General features: G+C 39.2%; 1 protein-coding gene across 3 annotated transcripts in view; it reads left to right on the top strand.

Annotated features, from left to right (window-relative positions):
- The window catches only part of Tmem131 (transmembrane protein 131), a 159,562-nt gene that overhangs the window by 65,938 nt on the left and 77,950 nt on the right, over positions 1-15,674 (top strand). For 2 of the 3 annotated variants that reach the window (XM_078028503.1, XM_005339599.4), the window contains exon 4: positions 10,012-10,080. In XM_078028503.1, the coding sequence (XP_077884629.1) occupies positions 10,012-10,080 (69 nt within the window). Of the gene's footprint in view, positions 1-9,306; positions 9,392-10,011; positions 10,081-15,674 lie in introns of those variants that run through there. The other variant, XM_078028504.1, reaches the window with a different exon arrangement.

Below are 15,674 nucleotides of genomic sequence, written 5' to 3'. Positions count from 1 at the left end.
GTTTTGCTTGAAACACTCAGTAGTTTGTCTATTAGGATTCTTGCCTGAAATAGTTCTTACTGGGGTGATTTTTTTCAAAGTCCATCATTACTTCAGTGTTTATTAGTTGACATTCTAATGCAAGTAAGTTGTGAGGTAAAGGCTAAAGTTCATTTTTTTATCTGGTTATTTTACAGTCATCTGCATTGTAACTGAAAAATCCATATGTGCTTGGGTCTGTTCCATGTCATTTGTACGTTTATCTTTCACTGAACATGTCCTTACTTTCTGGCACATAAAGATATTCCAGGCTTATCTTGGAATTTTCCTGCCCCAGCCCTGGAATAACCCTTTTTTTTCTTTCTCCCCCTCCCCTTCTTTTTGGTACCAGGGATTGAACCCAGGGGAGCTCAACCACTGAGCCACATCCCCAGCTCTATTTTATATTTTATTTAGAGACAGGGTCTCACTGAGTTATTAAGGCCTTGCTAAGTTGCTGAAGCTGGCTTTGAACTTGTGATCCTCCTCCCTCAGCCTCCCGAGTTGCAGGGATTATAGGCTTGCACCGCTATACCTGGCAAATAACCCTTTTTTCTAAGACATGGGCTTCGTTAGGGGAGGATAATATTTAGAAGCTGAGATCTGTGTGCCGCGTGTACTTATTACTGTTGGGGTGTCATTGTCCCAGGCCCTCTTAGAGAAAGAAAAAGAAGCTGGGTGCGGTGGCAGACACCGTTAATCCCAGAGACTCTAGAGGCTGAGGCAGGAGGATCACAAATTCAAGCCCAGCCTTAGCTATTTAGTGAGGCATTAAGCAATTTAGTGAGACCCTATGTCAAAATTAAATGGCCTGAGGATATAGTTAGTGGTAAAGTGCCCCTGGATTCAGTCCCAGTACCAATAAATCAGTAGAAAAAAAATTTTTCAGGAAGGTATATAAATATATACAATATATACTGACACATCTATTTGTGTCTAAAACCATGAGTTGTTACTGATGCCTCCAGTTTTAATACAGAACCACAGTGTTCTCTTCTGCCCTTTTCTGTTCTGTCCATTCTCCGACAGTGAGAAATCCAGCTCCATTATCTATAGTCTATGTACCAATTTGCTTAATCCTAAACTATAGTAAGTTTCAGCATTGTTAACCTGTACCACCATGAAACACAGACCTACTAATTAGAATACAGAATTCATTTAGAGCATTTTTTTTTTTTTTTTTTTTTTAGTGAGTGTATGTTGTCAGAATACTATATTTCAAATTTACATGGGTCGTAACCTCCTTCACCTTTCTCTCCATCCTTCCTCCACCCCACCCCCCACAACTTCATTGTGGTTATGAACATTTCAAATTAAATTTGGTTCATTTATTTGTAGGGTATACTCAAGGTTTTATCCCCCATTTAAAAAAATTGTGCCATCATTTATTCCCCCATTGATCTTTTTTTTATATTTTGTTTTAGTTGTAGTTGGACATAATACCTTTATTTTTATTTTTATGTGGTGCTGAGGATCGAACCCAGCGCCCCATGCGTGCTAGGCAAGTGCTCTACCTCTGAGCTACAACCCCAGCATACCCCATTTTTTCTTTATGTGAACAGTTTGCTTGTTTCCAGTATTTTGTAATTATAGTGCTTCAAATAATAACTTAAGGTTACCTTCCTACAACCCATATTAACACAGGCATAAATTGTGTTGTTGAACATGTGTGTTTAGAAGTGGCCAACAACATAGAAAGATGCTTAACATCACTAATCATTAGGGGAAAATGAAGATTAAAATACAACCGTACCTCACTTTACAACTCTTGGAATGATTTATCAATGATACAGAAGTGCCACTTGTCCACACTGTTGATAAAAATGTGGAGGAAAGGAACATTGGTTTGCTCTTACTATTATGAAAAACACTGAAAGTTCCACAAAAAATTAAGAATAGCCAGGCATAGTGGCGCATGCTTATAATCCCAGTGACTGGGGAGGCTAAGGTAGGAGGATCATAAGATTTGAGGCCAACTTCAGCAACTTAGCGAGACCCTATCTCAAAAAGGCCCTGGGATGTGGCTCAGTAGAAAAGAACCCCTATCTGGTTCAATCCCCAGCACCATCCCCCCAACAATTAAAAATAGAACTACTATGTCATCGGCAGTTCCACTATTCCATATACATCCAGAAGAAATGAAATTAGTATATCAAAGAGTCACCTCACTTCTGTTACAGCATTTTCACAATAGCTGAGAAATGGACACAAACTAAATGACCATCAGTGGACAAATGGGTTAAAAAAATGGGCTGTACATATAGAGTGAAATACTAATAAGCCTTAAAAAATAAGGAAGTCCTGTCATTTGCAGTAACACAGAGGAAAATTGGAGACTATGATGTTAAATGAAATAAGCAGCCAAACACAAAAGACACCCCACAGCCTCGCTTGCATGTGGGCTACAGGGCAGAATTGTGGTTACCCGTGGCAGGGTGGGGTGCAGGCAGATGGCTAATGGATATGAGATTTTGGTTAGAGGAGAGGAACAAATTCAAGAGATATAACAGCACACTGGCTGTTGTATACTGGAAAATGGCTGAGTAGATTTAAATGTGCTCTTGTTCTTTAAATAATATAATCTTGAGAGATATTAATATGTTAATTAGGTATAGTCATTCCACAGTGTACGCATACTTCAAAATATATTACTTACCATAAATATATATGATTTTTGTCAAATAGTTTCTGTACATTTAGGATAAATTTCTAAAAGTAGAATTGGTGAGTTGAAAGTAAGTGCCGATGTAGTTTGTTAGGTATTGACAAATTCTCTTTCAAAAATGTGCCAATTTGCATACCCTATGTCACTGAATAAGAGTGCCACTTGTCCACAGCCTTTCCTACGGAATGTGTTATCATTTTTAACTTTTCCAGTCTGATAGGTGAGAAATTCTGTCACCACATAGTTTTTCTTTTCTAATCATGGGTCTACACCGACTTTAGAGCTGTCCCTATCTTTTGATGTTGTCTGTTCTACCTGTTTTTAGTAAGGCTTTTGTTCTTACCTTTTAAGGGCTCTCAGTCGGTATTGCAAACATCTGTTGGTCAATAGTCTTTGATTTTGAAGAAATGCAGTTTCGGTGTAAGGACACAAGTAGGTTAAGTATAGAAGATAGCACTGAGGGACAGGTTGGCACCAATCCTGGGGTGACTGGGTACTTTCCAAGTAGACTGCAGGTCATAGAATGTTGTCAGAAGAGGGGGACATTTTATGATTACAAAAGAGACAACCTAACAGGAAGATATAACAGTGCTGAATCTAGGGAAGCCCAGTATTGGGTCTTGTATGTGAAGTATGTAAAGAAAAAAATGAACAGATTTAAAGGGGAAAATAGACAAATCCCCTGTTATAGTGGGAGATTTCAACACTCATCTGTCAGTAACTGATAGAAAATCAGTAATGGTGTCGATTGAAATAGCACTGTGAACTTACTTGGCCTAATGGATATTAAATAGTATACCCCCAGACAGCAGGTTTTATAGGTTATGTCCTCTGATCACAGCAGTGAATAAATTAGAAACCAATAACAAAGGAAATCCAGATTTTTAAAAATTGGAACTTAAGCCAGAAACTTTTAAATAAACAGTTAAAAAAATCAAAGGGAAATTGGGAAACACTTTGAAAATAAAAATAAGATGTATCTTAGTCAGCTGGCTGGATGGCCTTACCCAAGTACCATAGACTGAGGCTTAAACCACAGATGTTATTTTGTCACAAATTGAAGCTGAAAGGCAGATCAGCATGCCAGCTTTGTCTGTCTCCAGTGACAGCCCTTCTTCTTGGCTTGTAGGCAGTGGCCACTTTGCTGTGTCCTCATATGTCCTTTTTGTGCATATGTGCAAATGTCCTTTTGTGGAAGGACACTGATCCTGCCATATCAGAATCTCTGCCCTGATGTCCCCTGAATTACCTCCTTACAGACCCTCTCAGAGGCAGTCACTGAAGGCAGGGCTTCAACATGTAAAGAGGGGTACACCGTTCAATCCACCGAACAGCATATCATGTTTTCCCAAATTTAGCCAGTGTTACTTAGATGGAAATCTGTAGCCTGTTTCAGACAAGCAGAAAAAATTTAAAAGCATTTCTAATATAGAAAAAGAATATCAACTTAACCTCAAACTGAATAGCAAGAAGAAAATAAAAGACATATTTGAAATCAGTTAAATAGAAAATGGAAAAATGAGAACAATTTAAATAAAAACTGATTGTCTTCAGCAAACGATGCAGTGGATAAACTTCAAGATTGGTTAAGAAAATGGAGAGGAAACACAGAAAATCATTAATGAAAGGGATATCACACCAGTCTTAACAGACAGACATTCAAATAATCAGAAAAATTATAAACCACTTTATTCTAGTAAATTTGGCAACAAGAAAAGTGGACACATTGCTTCAAAGATACAAATTACCAAAACTAACCAAGGGATAGTTAGAAAATTTGAATTTTCCTGTGTGCTTTAGAGATTTAGCACTCATAGCTTGAAACCTTTCCACAAAACTACAGGCCCACGAGGCTCCCCTGGCGAGTCCTATGAGACACTGAGCAGAGAAACAGTACAGTGCAGTCCAGCACAAGCCACTCCAGAAGAGGCAGGGAGAAGGTGGCTTCCCAGCCGTGTTAGCAGGTGACCATTGCAAGAAAAGCATATTGACCAAATCTCTTATGAGCATATGTCCAGAAATCCTGAACAGAATGCTAGCCAACTGAATCTAGAAATTCCCAGAAGTGGTAATACATCATGACCAAAAGAGGTTTATCCTGGGAACACAAGATCAATTCATATTTGAAAGTCAAATCAGCCCAGTTTTCCCCTGATAACCAAAACAAAGGGGGAATGCTACATAATTATTTGAATAAATGTAGAAGAAAAATTATGAAAAATTCAACATTTATTCATACTTAAAATGCTCTGCAGACTAAGCATAGAAAAGATTTTCCCAAAGTGTTAAAGAGCATCTGTAGGAGAAGGAGAGCTAGCGTATACTTGATGGGGACAACTGAGTACTGCATTTATAACAAGTGCGAGAGTCAAAAGTGTTGTAGAAAAATGCCATTTACAGTAACATCAAAAACCATTACATACTCTGGGATAAACTTATTAGCAAAACAATTTTGAGATATGTACACTAAGAACTACATGATGTTACTTGGTGTAATTAAGGGAGTTCTAGATATTTTGAGAGATTTTATGTTCATGGATTGGAGAAATTGTTAAGGTGACTGTTCTTCCCAGATGATTTTTAGATGAAATGCAGTTCTGAATAAATGCTAATGGATAATTTTGTGGAAATTGACAAGCTGACTTTAAAATTTGTATGGGAATGTTAAGACCCTAGAATAGCTTGAACAAGTATTGAAAAGAATAACTAAGTTGAGGATCTTGTTTTTTTAATATTTATTTTTTAGTCGTAGTTGGACACAATACCTTATTTTATTTATTTATTTTTTATGTGGTGCTGAAGATCGAATCCAGGGGCCTTGCACATGCTAGGCGAGTTCTTCCATGAGCCAAAACCCCAGCCCCTAAATTGAGGATCTTAAACCACCTATTTTGAAGACCTAGTTCAAAATTTTCTGACAAAATATGCCCAGGTCTTTCAGTTGTACAGTTAGGTCTAGCATGATCTGTAAAAAGACCCTATTAGAAACAGCAAAACAAAAAATGAACTTTAACCCTAACTCACGCCATGTCCCCAAATTAACTTAAAATAAAATGGGCAATAATACACCTATATGCAGAAGCTGAAGGTATAAAACTTTTTCAAAATAAAATGTAAGTCTTTTGGTAGAATGATTTACAACCTGGGCAGACTTAAGACACCAAAAGCACATGCCATTCAAGAAAAAAATGATAAATTGGATTTCATCAAAATTAAAAGTTTGTACCCTTCAAGACCATTAATAATAGAAAGAGATATGAGCCAGGGACTGGGAGAAAATGTGCACAGTATCAGTCCAAAAAAATGCATATCTAGGACAGGCATAACTCTTACATCTTAATGAGGCAAACATCCCAGTTTTTAAACTTTGAACATGTATCTGTTTTTTAAAAAAGATACCTAATTGGGCCTGGGGTGTAGCTCAGTATTAAGGTCACTTGCCTAACATCTGTGAGGCTCAGCACACCTTTCAGTCCCCAGTACTGCAAAAGAAAAGAAAAAAAATACTCCCAGGTATCTAACTGAACAATAGATACCTTTTTAAATGAATGAAAAGCTATTCAACATTATTAGTCATTGGGGGAAATGAAAGCTACAGTGTATTTATAGTATAATGTATATTAGATAGGAGAAGTCCTGTTCATTTCTCTTGTAAGTCACTGTTTATTTAGCTGACTCTAATAAAAACAGTATTTGGAACTACTTGAAACTCTTGGTGACTTTGGAAATTATTCTTGTTAATCCCCTCACCACCACAGATTGAGGCTACAATGCTTGTTTGTATATCAAGATGCAAGGTAGTCATTCCCAAATATAAGCTCCTGCTTATCAAGCAGGTTTTCAGCTTAATGCTGGATGTAAGGAGTCAGGTTCTGTGGGCGGGGCCCTAATCTGCATTTCCACAAGCATTCTAGGTGTTTTAGATTCAGGTACACCACAAACCATTCTTTACGAAATACTGGGCTGAAGAGTGCCTTTTGTATAGGTAGTAACTGATCCCAGGAAAACACTTTGGATTTCCTAGCTTACAAAAACACCTGATGCTCCTAGAAAGTCCTCTTGGGAGTTGCCTGCTTAACTTTGACCTGACAGTTCACCAAGCAGCGTGGACTATTTCCCACAGGATTTTATCTATCTCCCCAGTTGCTTCCTAGCTCAAAGTCAGAAAATAGTCTTCATTCATTTCCTTATCCCCAAATAGTATTTTAGCAAAAAAAGTTTAAAACAATATGAAATTTCAGAATAAATAAAGCATAACAGCGTGCATTGTGCCCTTATAATGTCTTGAATCAGTGGAGGGTGTCCTTTCCATCATCTTCCCTGGTTCATTTTCAACGTTACTTACTTGCAAACATTTGCTTTCTGTTACTCAATCACTAAGCCGTGTCATGCCTTATCTAAGCACAGCAGCTCCTTCTCCATCAGCTGTGGATACGTGACAGCTATGTTATTGCAGTTTGGGTTTTGTTAAACAAGATTATGCCTGTGTCAGCTTCTGTTGACCCACTTAAATATTAAACTGTTCATTAGATTTGGATCTGCTATTGTTCTGAAATATGCATTTATTTATGAGGTTCATCTTTTATGCATTGTATCTTCTTTCTTACAGTCTATGAGCATTCTGAAAATATCAGAGTAAAAACTGATGGGCACCACTTCTTTGGAGTATTTTATGGGAAAACTTAAGCACAAAGCATAAAAAAAGAAAAGCAAGATCTAAAAACCTGAAAGGAAATAGAATTGTCCTTCCTTACAGATTATTTGTCTCCAGGGACAATCCAGGAGAGTGCTCATTGTGGCAGTACATATAGCAAGAGTGGAGTAATATTAAAGGAATCTAGACAGACTGTTAAAACAGACTGGCCAATGTGACTGATGGTAAGGTCAGTACATGAACATCAGTAACTTCGTGCACACAGTAGTTGTATATATCCTCTTGCCTACTTGACAACACGGTCTAGATACGCCATCTCAAATTAAATGTCTGAAACATTTTAATACCCTTGAACTTCCTCCCATCTACCCATCTGTTTCCCAGCCCCTCCTCCTATGTCACAACTTTGTAGCCAGTCAGAATCTTATTAAGTCATCCTTGATTCTTTTTTTTTTCCTCTCACAGTCAGAGTTCAACCATTGGCATAATATGTTGTGTCTAACTTCCAAAGAGTTTCTGAAAACAGTTGCTTCTCACTTACCTTCCCTTGTGGTCACCTGTAGATCAGAGACATACTCACCTCTTGTCTGAAACCCTACAGCAGCTCCCTGCTTCCTCTCCTGGGCTCCCACAATCTGTTCTTCACACAGTAGCCAGAATTAAGCTTTTCAAGTATCAGGGCGTATCACTGATTTGCTCAAAACACTGTAGAGGTCATTAGTTACACATGGACTAAAGCCATCCTCCTACTAGGAGGTCTGTTGTCAGTGCCTTGGCCTCATCCCCTGTCCCTCTTCCCCCTCTCCCCTTCTCCTTCCTTGTGCTCGGTCCCTTCAGCCTCCTTGGTCTTCACCTTACAGATGCATCTCCACTTCATCAATCTCCACCATTCAGATCTTGGCTCTTGGCTCTCTGAGAGAGGTGTTCTCAGTTCTAACCATAGCACCCACTGTGTTTATCTTTATTTTTTAATTAATTGCTTGTTTGTTTAGAGTCCTAGAATTGAATCTAGGGCTTTGCACAGGCAAAGCAAGCACTGAGCTCCTTCCCCAGCTCCCTTTATTTTTAATTTTGAGACAGGGTCTCACAAAGTTGCAGAGGCTGGCCTCAAGTTTGCAATCCCCTTGACTCAGCCTCCTGACTTGCTGTGATTACAGGCATGCATCACTGTGCCTGGCTTGATTTATCTTTATATCCCATGGCACTTCGTGCTGAATAAATGGGGTATTCACTTTTTTACCTTGCCTGGCCACTTCAGACATTTCCATTTGTGACTTGCAGAATAGACTCATGGTTTTGTGAGAAGAAAAATACATTTCTTAATCTTGTTTGTACCTCTGGCATCTAACACAGTTCAGGTTTATATGTGTGAATGAATAACTTAGACAATAACTTTATGCAGCACTTTATTTTTTCTTGATTCGGATTTCGTGTGATTTTGAGTTTAATACTATTAAAACAGATGAGCTGAACAGCATCTTGTTTTGAAGAAGTCAAAGAATTGTTCTGTTGTGCACAAAGAAGGGCAGAAAGTAAGAGGGCATAGATTTTGTACCTACCACTGCGCATGGCAGCCCAGTTGCAAGGAACTGTGCTCTCTTGTCCCAGTGTGTTTCGTTTTGTGCATAAGTGAAGTGTAGTCTTATATTTGATGTTTTCTTTCTTTTCTGTTCATATATAGAAAGAGATGATCAGTCAGCACAGAGGGAAAACTCCAAATTGGTAGGGCTGAAAGTACGGTTGGGCTGTTACTTCCGGCTCAATACCATCAGGACTATTTAATCTTAAATATAAGATTGAATTAAAGCCAAACTTCCTACATATTGTGGATGTCCTTGTCTATTTCTGCTGCCTTTCCTGTGCGTCCTGAAGGGAATCGCTGTGCCATCTTGGAGATTTGCGCTCTTGTGAAATCTGGCTGTGGTGAAAATGAAGCCCTTGGGCCTCACAGAGGGCTTTTGCTCGGGCATCATTCCTTAGGATAAGAAGAGCCAAACCTGCCTTTCAAACGGACTGCATTTCGAACTTCAGGGTACAGAAGCAGCTGCCTTTAGGTACGCAGGCACTCCCGGCCCCATCAGGGTTGGATCAGGGTGGTGTCTATGGCTGCTATGCAGAAATCTGGCTTACTGAGAATGTGCAGTGCCAGGTGGGGTGGCTAGGAAAGATACTCATCTTAAGCGAGAACATCACAGATCAGTGTGTTCCAAACTCCCAGATGGGATAGGTGTTTTAGTTCTTAGTTGATTTTTTTGTTGAGCCCTTTACCATTGTAGTCATAATGGGATCCTAATTTTTGTTTCCAGATGTCTGCCAACCATATGTAATTGTTTCAGTTACTAAGTATTCATCATACGTCTATCAAAAATCCAAATGAACATATTAAAGCATACTGTTACCAATTATTTCAACCAAATAAATTTCACCAGTCTATCTGAGCATTTCCTATTTTCACAGTTAGATAGAAAAAGTATTTCCCTTTTTAAATTTTTTTAAAGATACAATGTCTATTGATTTCCTCTCATTAAAAAAAAAAAAATCAATACACTAGGCTCCACTTTCCTTAAGGATTCCCCACTTTTCTCAGTACAAAAGCCAAGCATTTTGACTACTGTTTAGGGAAATGCATTTTTTGAAGAACTGCTTCTTAAACTCTTTTTCTTTTTCATTACAGTTTATCTCTGTACCGGGGTAATTGCAGGCCCATCAGATTTGAGCCACCAATGCTGGATTTCCATGAACAGTAAGTTTAACATTTTTGGACTCTATTTTCCTGTTAAACTATCATTTTATATGTATTTGTCTTGCCTTTGGCCTGTGTTATCTATGTAAGAAAATTATGTTCAAGTCACCAGGAAACAAATGTTGAATCTAGTTCAATACTAGGAAATGACTATTAGGAGTCTAATATAATAATACTGACTGAGAACGTTTGAAAAATACCCCCACATTGCACTCTTTGGTTCAGAGAATCTTCAGAAGCAGCATGAAACTTAATAGGTTAACTTTTCTGATCAGCACTTTATTTCCTTTCTTATTATTTAAAAGTTTTTTTATGGGCAGAACAATAGTGATTTTACTACTGGAAGTCTAGGCTAAGGAAATAGTATTTGCTAGATGCATATCCTTTTTTTTTTTTTTTTTAAGACACCGCACTGGGTTTGAACCCAGGGGTGCTTTACCACTGAGCTATAGCCCCAGCCCTTACTTTTTACTTTGAGACAGTGTCTCACTAAGTTGCTGAGGCTAGCCTGAAACTTGGAATTCTCCTGTCTCAGCCTCCCTGTTCACTGGGATTACACATGTGCGCCGAAGTACAGCTTTTATACCTCACCAACAGAGAAAGTATCACCAACCCAGAAAGGCCAGCAAAAGCAGATGCTACATACAGACCGAGTCCAAGAAGAAAACTGCTTCCTTACACTGTCCTTATCGCTCACCTTCTACCTCTGGGACTCAGGTTTCACACATTTCAGAAACTTACGAAGAAACAGGGTTTTACTCTATTGGGCTCCAACCCAATTAAGCAGGTGGATGAGGAGAGCACCTGCGCCATCAGTCATACCATCCTCAACTCCACCTCCTTCCTGGCCTCTGCCTCTAGGCTCTCACCTTGACCCCTCCTGCTCCAAATCAGTTCCTTTCCTTTGTTTTCTGGACATGAAGCCACCCATCCTCCAGGTTGGCCTATGAGCTTTTAAAGAGCAGGCTGTAGAATTTCTTCTTCTGTCTCCAGAAACTGCCCCCCTGCCTGCCCCCAACGAGAAGCCCAAAGGGCTCTGGAAGCCAGCAAGTGCCCCCATCCCAAGGTCTTAAGAGAGGGGTAGTAAGGGGTGAGAATCTAGAGACTGGGCAGCCCAGGTGAGCTCTTTTTGGGCAGGGCCAGTCACAGCAGTGCCACTTGGTAAGTTAGCAGAAGTTTAAAAGGGACAAGAGGAAGCCATGTATGTTCCGGCTCCACTAATTAGAATCCCTAATAGGGTCGCAGTGAAGCTTGGATTTTGGTTCTTCATGTGTGCGTATGCATCTGGCAGTGTGTTTTACTCGATGTGATCAGACTGTTTGGGCAATTTTAGACCTTTTTCCTTCATTAATATAAGTAATGCTGTGTACTATAAGCTTGTCCTAAATGAAAATTTATATGCTGAATAGCAATCCTGTGAGTTTAACTGTTCCCTCATTCTTGGACATTTAGTTGTTTCTTTTTTCCCTTCATGCCATTGCTATAGTGAATGTCTATGCATAAAGACTTCAGTTTGTTTTTTAATTTTTGAGATTGGTAGGTAGGTAGGTAAAGGTTAGACTATTTCCTTAGTCTAGGTTTCCAGGAGTAAAATCCCTGTTGTTAAAGTGTTGATGTACATTGTCAAATTGCTCTTTTCCTTACTTAGAAAGGTAGTTTTATTTATTTCACTGCCATTTACTCAGGTATCTATTGTTCGATACTTGGATATCCTGACTCAACAGATGAAAATTACAGCTTTCTTTAATGCTATCAAAGTTGTACTTAGCTGTTTTCTAAGTTTAAATAATTTATAATTTAAAACCTAGAATAATCAAAATATATCAGTTAAACTTTTTCAGAATGATGGTAGGGCAGTTAGCCACCAGAATTAAAAGATATTTGACAGCAGGTCTTTAATGGAGATTGTATTCCTACAGAGATCCCACAGATTTGGGGGGCTGGAGTGCAGATAGAAGTTTGCATACTTAATTGTGCATTTCTAGATGGAATCAGTATTTGGAAGTAGTCATTATGTAAATAAAATTAACTTGTGTGAGGGTTTAAAGACCGTGTGTTCAGATAGGCAGTAAATCACTATTTGGTTCTGTATGAGAACCTGTGGTTGGAAACGACCTTCACGTGGAGACACGGGACCTTTACGAAGCTATTGGGTCAGGCGGGCTCTGAGTGGGACATCTTTCCCTGCTTGATACCTGCCTTCTGCCATGTTAAAACACTGCAGGGAGGACTTCCCAGTCTCAGGAACTGCATGGAGGTAGGTTTCTGTTCTTTATAAATTACCCAGAATGTGGTATTTCATCAAGAGCAGCCTCGAATGGACTAAGATAGACTCAATGCAAGGAATATAGAGTTCTTAATCCACTTACAGAAATACGTCACGAATCTCCTTACAAATGCAACATATTTAATGAAACAAGGAATATATTTGATGTATATCAGGAGAGTTCATTATTTTTCAAATCAAGACTGTTTTGTTTCCAGTGTGTTCTCCTATTCCAGACTGAATCACATTAGAGACTGAGGAACTCATGCCAAGACTATGGCACTAAGCAGTATCTGTGGCACTTTGTCAAGAGATGTGGGAGAGGAGATCAGTGCATAGTATCAGGACTTTAGTCTAAAGTAGTGAGGGGGTTGTAGTGGGTGTAGCTCTTGCCTAGTTCTTGGTAGAGCATTTGCAAGTAGAATTCCAACTTTGAAAAACTTGGTACAGGTAAGTATTCTCAAAATATTCTTCAAAAATTATATGCAACTGGTGTTGGGTTTTTTTGTTTTTTTGTTTTTTTGCTTCAGTATTTGTTTTTTGAGAAAGTTTTGTAAATTTTATTTTGAGATAAATACCTGAACTAAAACTAGAAATTCCTGTTCCAAATTAATTGTCCCTCAATCCATCAAGCAGTGCTCCACCATTAAAATAGAAGAAGTTGGGATAAGATCAAGCAAGATTCTGGATTGATGATCTTGACCGTTTTTGTGTCATGGATCTCTTTGGGATGGATGAAAGCCGTGGACCATCTTGCTTCCTATCTCTCAATACACACACACATACACACACGCCACTTTGCATACAGGTTCAAGGGGTTTATAGACATTCCCCTCCAAATCTACTAGTAGTGGGTTCTTTGGAGTTACTTAGGAATACCCGTGCAGGGCCCCGGTTGATAAATCACCACCACAGAACTTATAGGAGTTGCCTGCTAAGCAACTGTAGTAAGCTTTAAAAAATACTTATTTGTGGGTGTGGGGAGAGGGAAATAAAATGCTACTGATAATCCAAACACCCAGAAACCTTAAATTTGAGCTTGCTTTTTTTGGGGTGGGTACCAGGGATTGAATTTAGGCACTCAACCACAGAGCCACATCCCCAGCTCTATTTTGTATTTTATTTAGAGACAGGGTCTCACCAAGTTGCTTAGGACCTTTCTTTTCCTGAGGTTGGGTTTGAGCACAACAATCTTCCTGCCTGCCGCAGCCTCTTGAGCCACTGGCGTGTGCCACTGTGCCCAGCTGAGGTTGCTTTTTGAGTCCTTTTCTGTGCATCACTACTCATTTATTAAGTTATAAAAATATAACCATATTTCCTGAACATAGTATTGTATAACCTGCTTCTTGACTTCCTATATTATGCATACTGTTAAAAATTCCATTGACTTTTCTGTTACTTTTACAGTTTTAAAGAAAAATAATATAGGTATATTTGTTAAATTCATTACTGGAATTGTTTAAAATGTTTCTTTGTTGTGATCAGTGCTGAATTTAATGGTTTAAATGCAACTATGCCTATTTCCTTAGCAGACTGTCCTATTGAAGTTTTTAGTTACCTTTAGACTAGAGAATAATTTATCATGAACAAGAAGCAACTTATCAGAATAAAAGAACCAGTCTCTGACTGGAAAGGGAATAAATGGGATTCCTTAGTGGGACTGGTCCTTGGTCATAGAGAAACAAAAATCTCCCGAGCTTAGAGAAACTCTGGAAGGTTTGCTGAAGACACACGGAAAGAAGGACAGACCAGTACAGTACAAACCAGGGTCAGGGAGCATAGTGAAGAAATTTATCTGAAGCATAGGGAAGTAACTGTTCCCTAAAGTAGCAGACTTATTCGTGATTTCAAAATGGTGGAAACAAACAAAAAGAAAACTCTTGGCTGTGGTCTTAATGTTTGTGCGTCCCCTCTCCCCCATCCATGTGTTGTAACTGTACTTCCTACGTGACGATGGTAGGAAAGGGGGCTCTGTAGGTGATTAAGTCCTGAGAGAGGGCAGGACTCTGAGGAATGGGTTGATGTCCTTGTGAAAGGTGCCCATAGAGCTCCCTTGCTCTTCCCACCATGTGAGTATAGCAGGAAGACGAGAGAGGGCCATTGCTAGACCCCAAACATGCTGGCCCTCCATCTCCGATCCACAGCCTCTCCAACTGTGAGAAACGTATTTCTGTTGTTTATAAGCCACCCATTGTTTGGTGTTTTATTAATGCAGCTGAAAGAACTAAGACCTTGGGTGCAGAAAGGCTTTAAATAATGGGAGAACAGTCTGAGAACAGCTAAATGAGAAGTGTATTTTATGTCACAAAGATAGAAGCAGATCTGTAGGAGCTAAGGGGTGTGGGCAAATGTGAACTTATGCATATAATGGTTCAGTTAGAGAAGTAGAAACAGCCAGAGATTCTAAATGTGTTTGTCAGAGTATGTATTTATATATATATGTGGAGGGTCTATCATAAGGAGTTGGCTTAATTTGGTCTAGGAACTGGTCAAGTAAGTTGATATTCTGCAGGGGCAGGCAGCCAGGAGGGAAAGATCAGGAGTCAGCTGGACCTCCCAGGGTAGGGGCTAAAGCTTACAGTCTGCAGGTGGGCCTTCAGGGAAGGCTCTGGGGAAGGGACACTGCTAGTCCAACTGCTGTTTGGAGTCTCTCCACCCGCACAAAGTCTAAGCTGACTTTGAAAGGGCTTCCAACTGATTGACAGGCCCACCTAGAATAATATCCTCTTTGATTAATTTAAAGTGAATTGATTGGGTGCTTTAATTACATTTGCAAAATCCCTCCTAGCAATACCTGGATTAGTATGTGACTGAATAGCTGGGATAAGGGATACTGACACAGTCACCGCTGCCTGACCCCCATCTTGCAGCCCTTGGGAGAGAACAGGTATAACTCACATTAACCAGAAACAAGCTGGAAAGGAATTCTGGGGACTGCAGGTTGGTGTCACAAAGCCACCACATGGCTATAAACCCAGAGGTTCCTAAATTTAGTACTTTTATTGTAAAACATGGAAGGCGATAGGGTTGAAAAATTTGCTTAGTAATTTTAGAACTGAGGTTCTTTTTATGAAACTTTACAGTGGTTTTAGGACAAAGAACATGAAACTGTACATTTTCACTGCCAAAAACAATTTCCATTGGCATCAGCACGTAGCTGATTGCTGAAGGAGATCCAGAGATACTTTATGATACACCCTCTTTAAAGTATTGTGCCTTTTTTTCCCTCTCAGAAACGAAAAGCTTGTTAGATGGCTGAAGTTTTTTCCCATATTAACTATATTTCTTTCTGCCTCCAAACTTTCCTGCTCTTTCTTAAAGGAATATT

Source organism: Ictidomys tridecemlineatus, chromosome 12 (genome assembly GCF_052094955.1).
Source record: "Ictidomys tridecemlineatus isolate mIctTri1 chromosome 12, mIctTri1.hap1, whole genome shotgun sequence".
Classification (NCBI taxonomy): Eukaryota; Metazoa; Chordata; class Mammalia; order Rodentia; family Sciuridae; genus Ictidomys; species Ictidomys tridecemlineatus.
The sequence above is the reverse complement of the archived record's forward strand: the minus strand, read 5'-3'. Positions and strand labels throughout refer to the sequence as shown.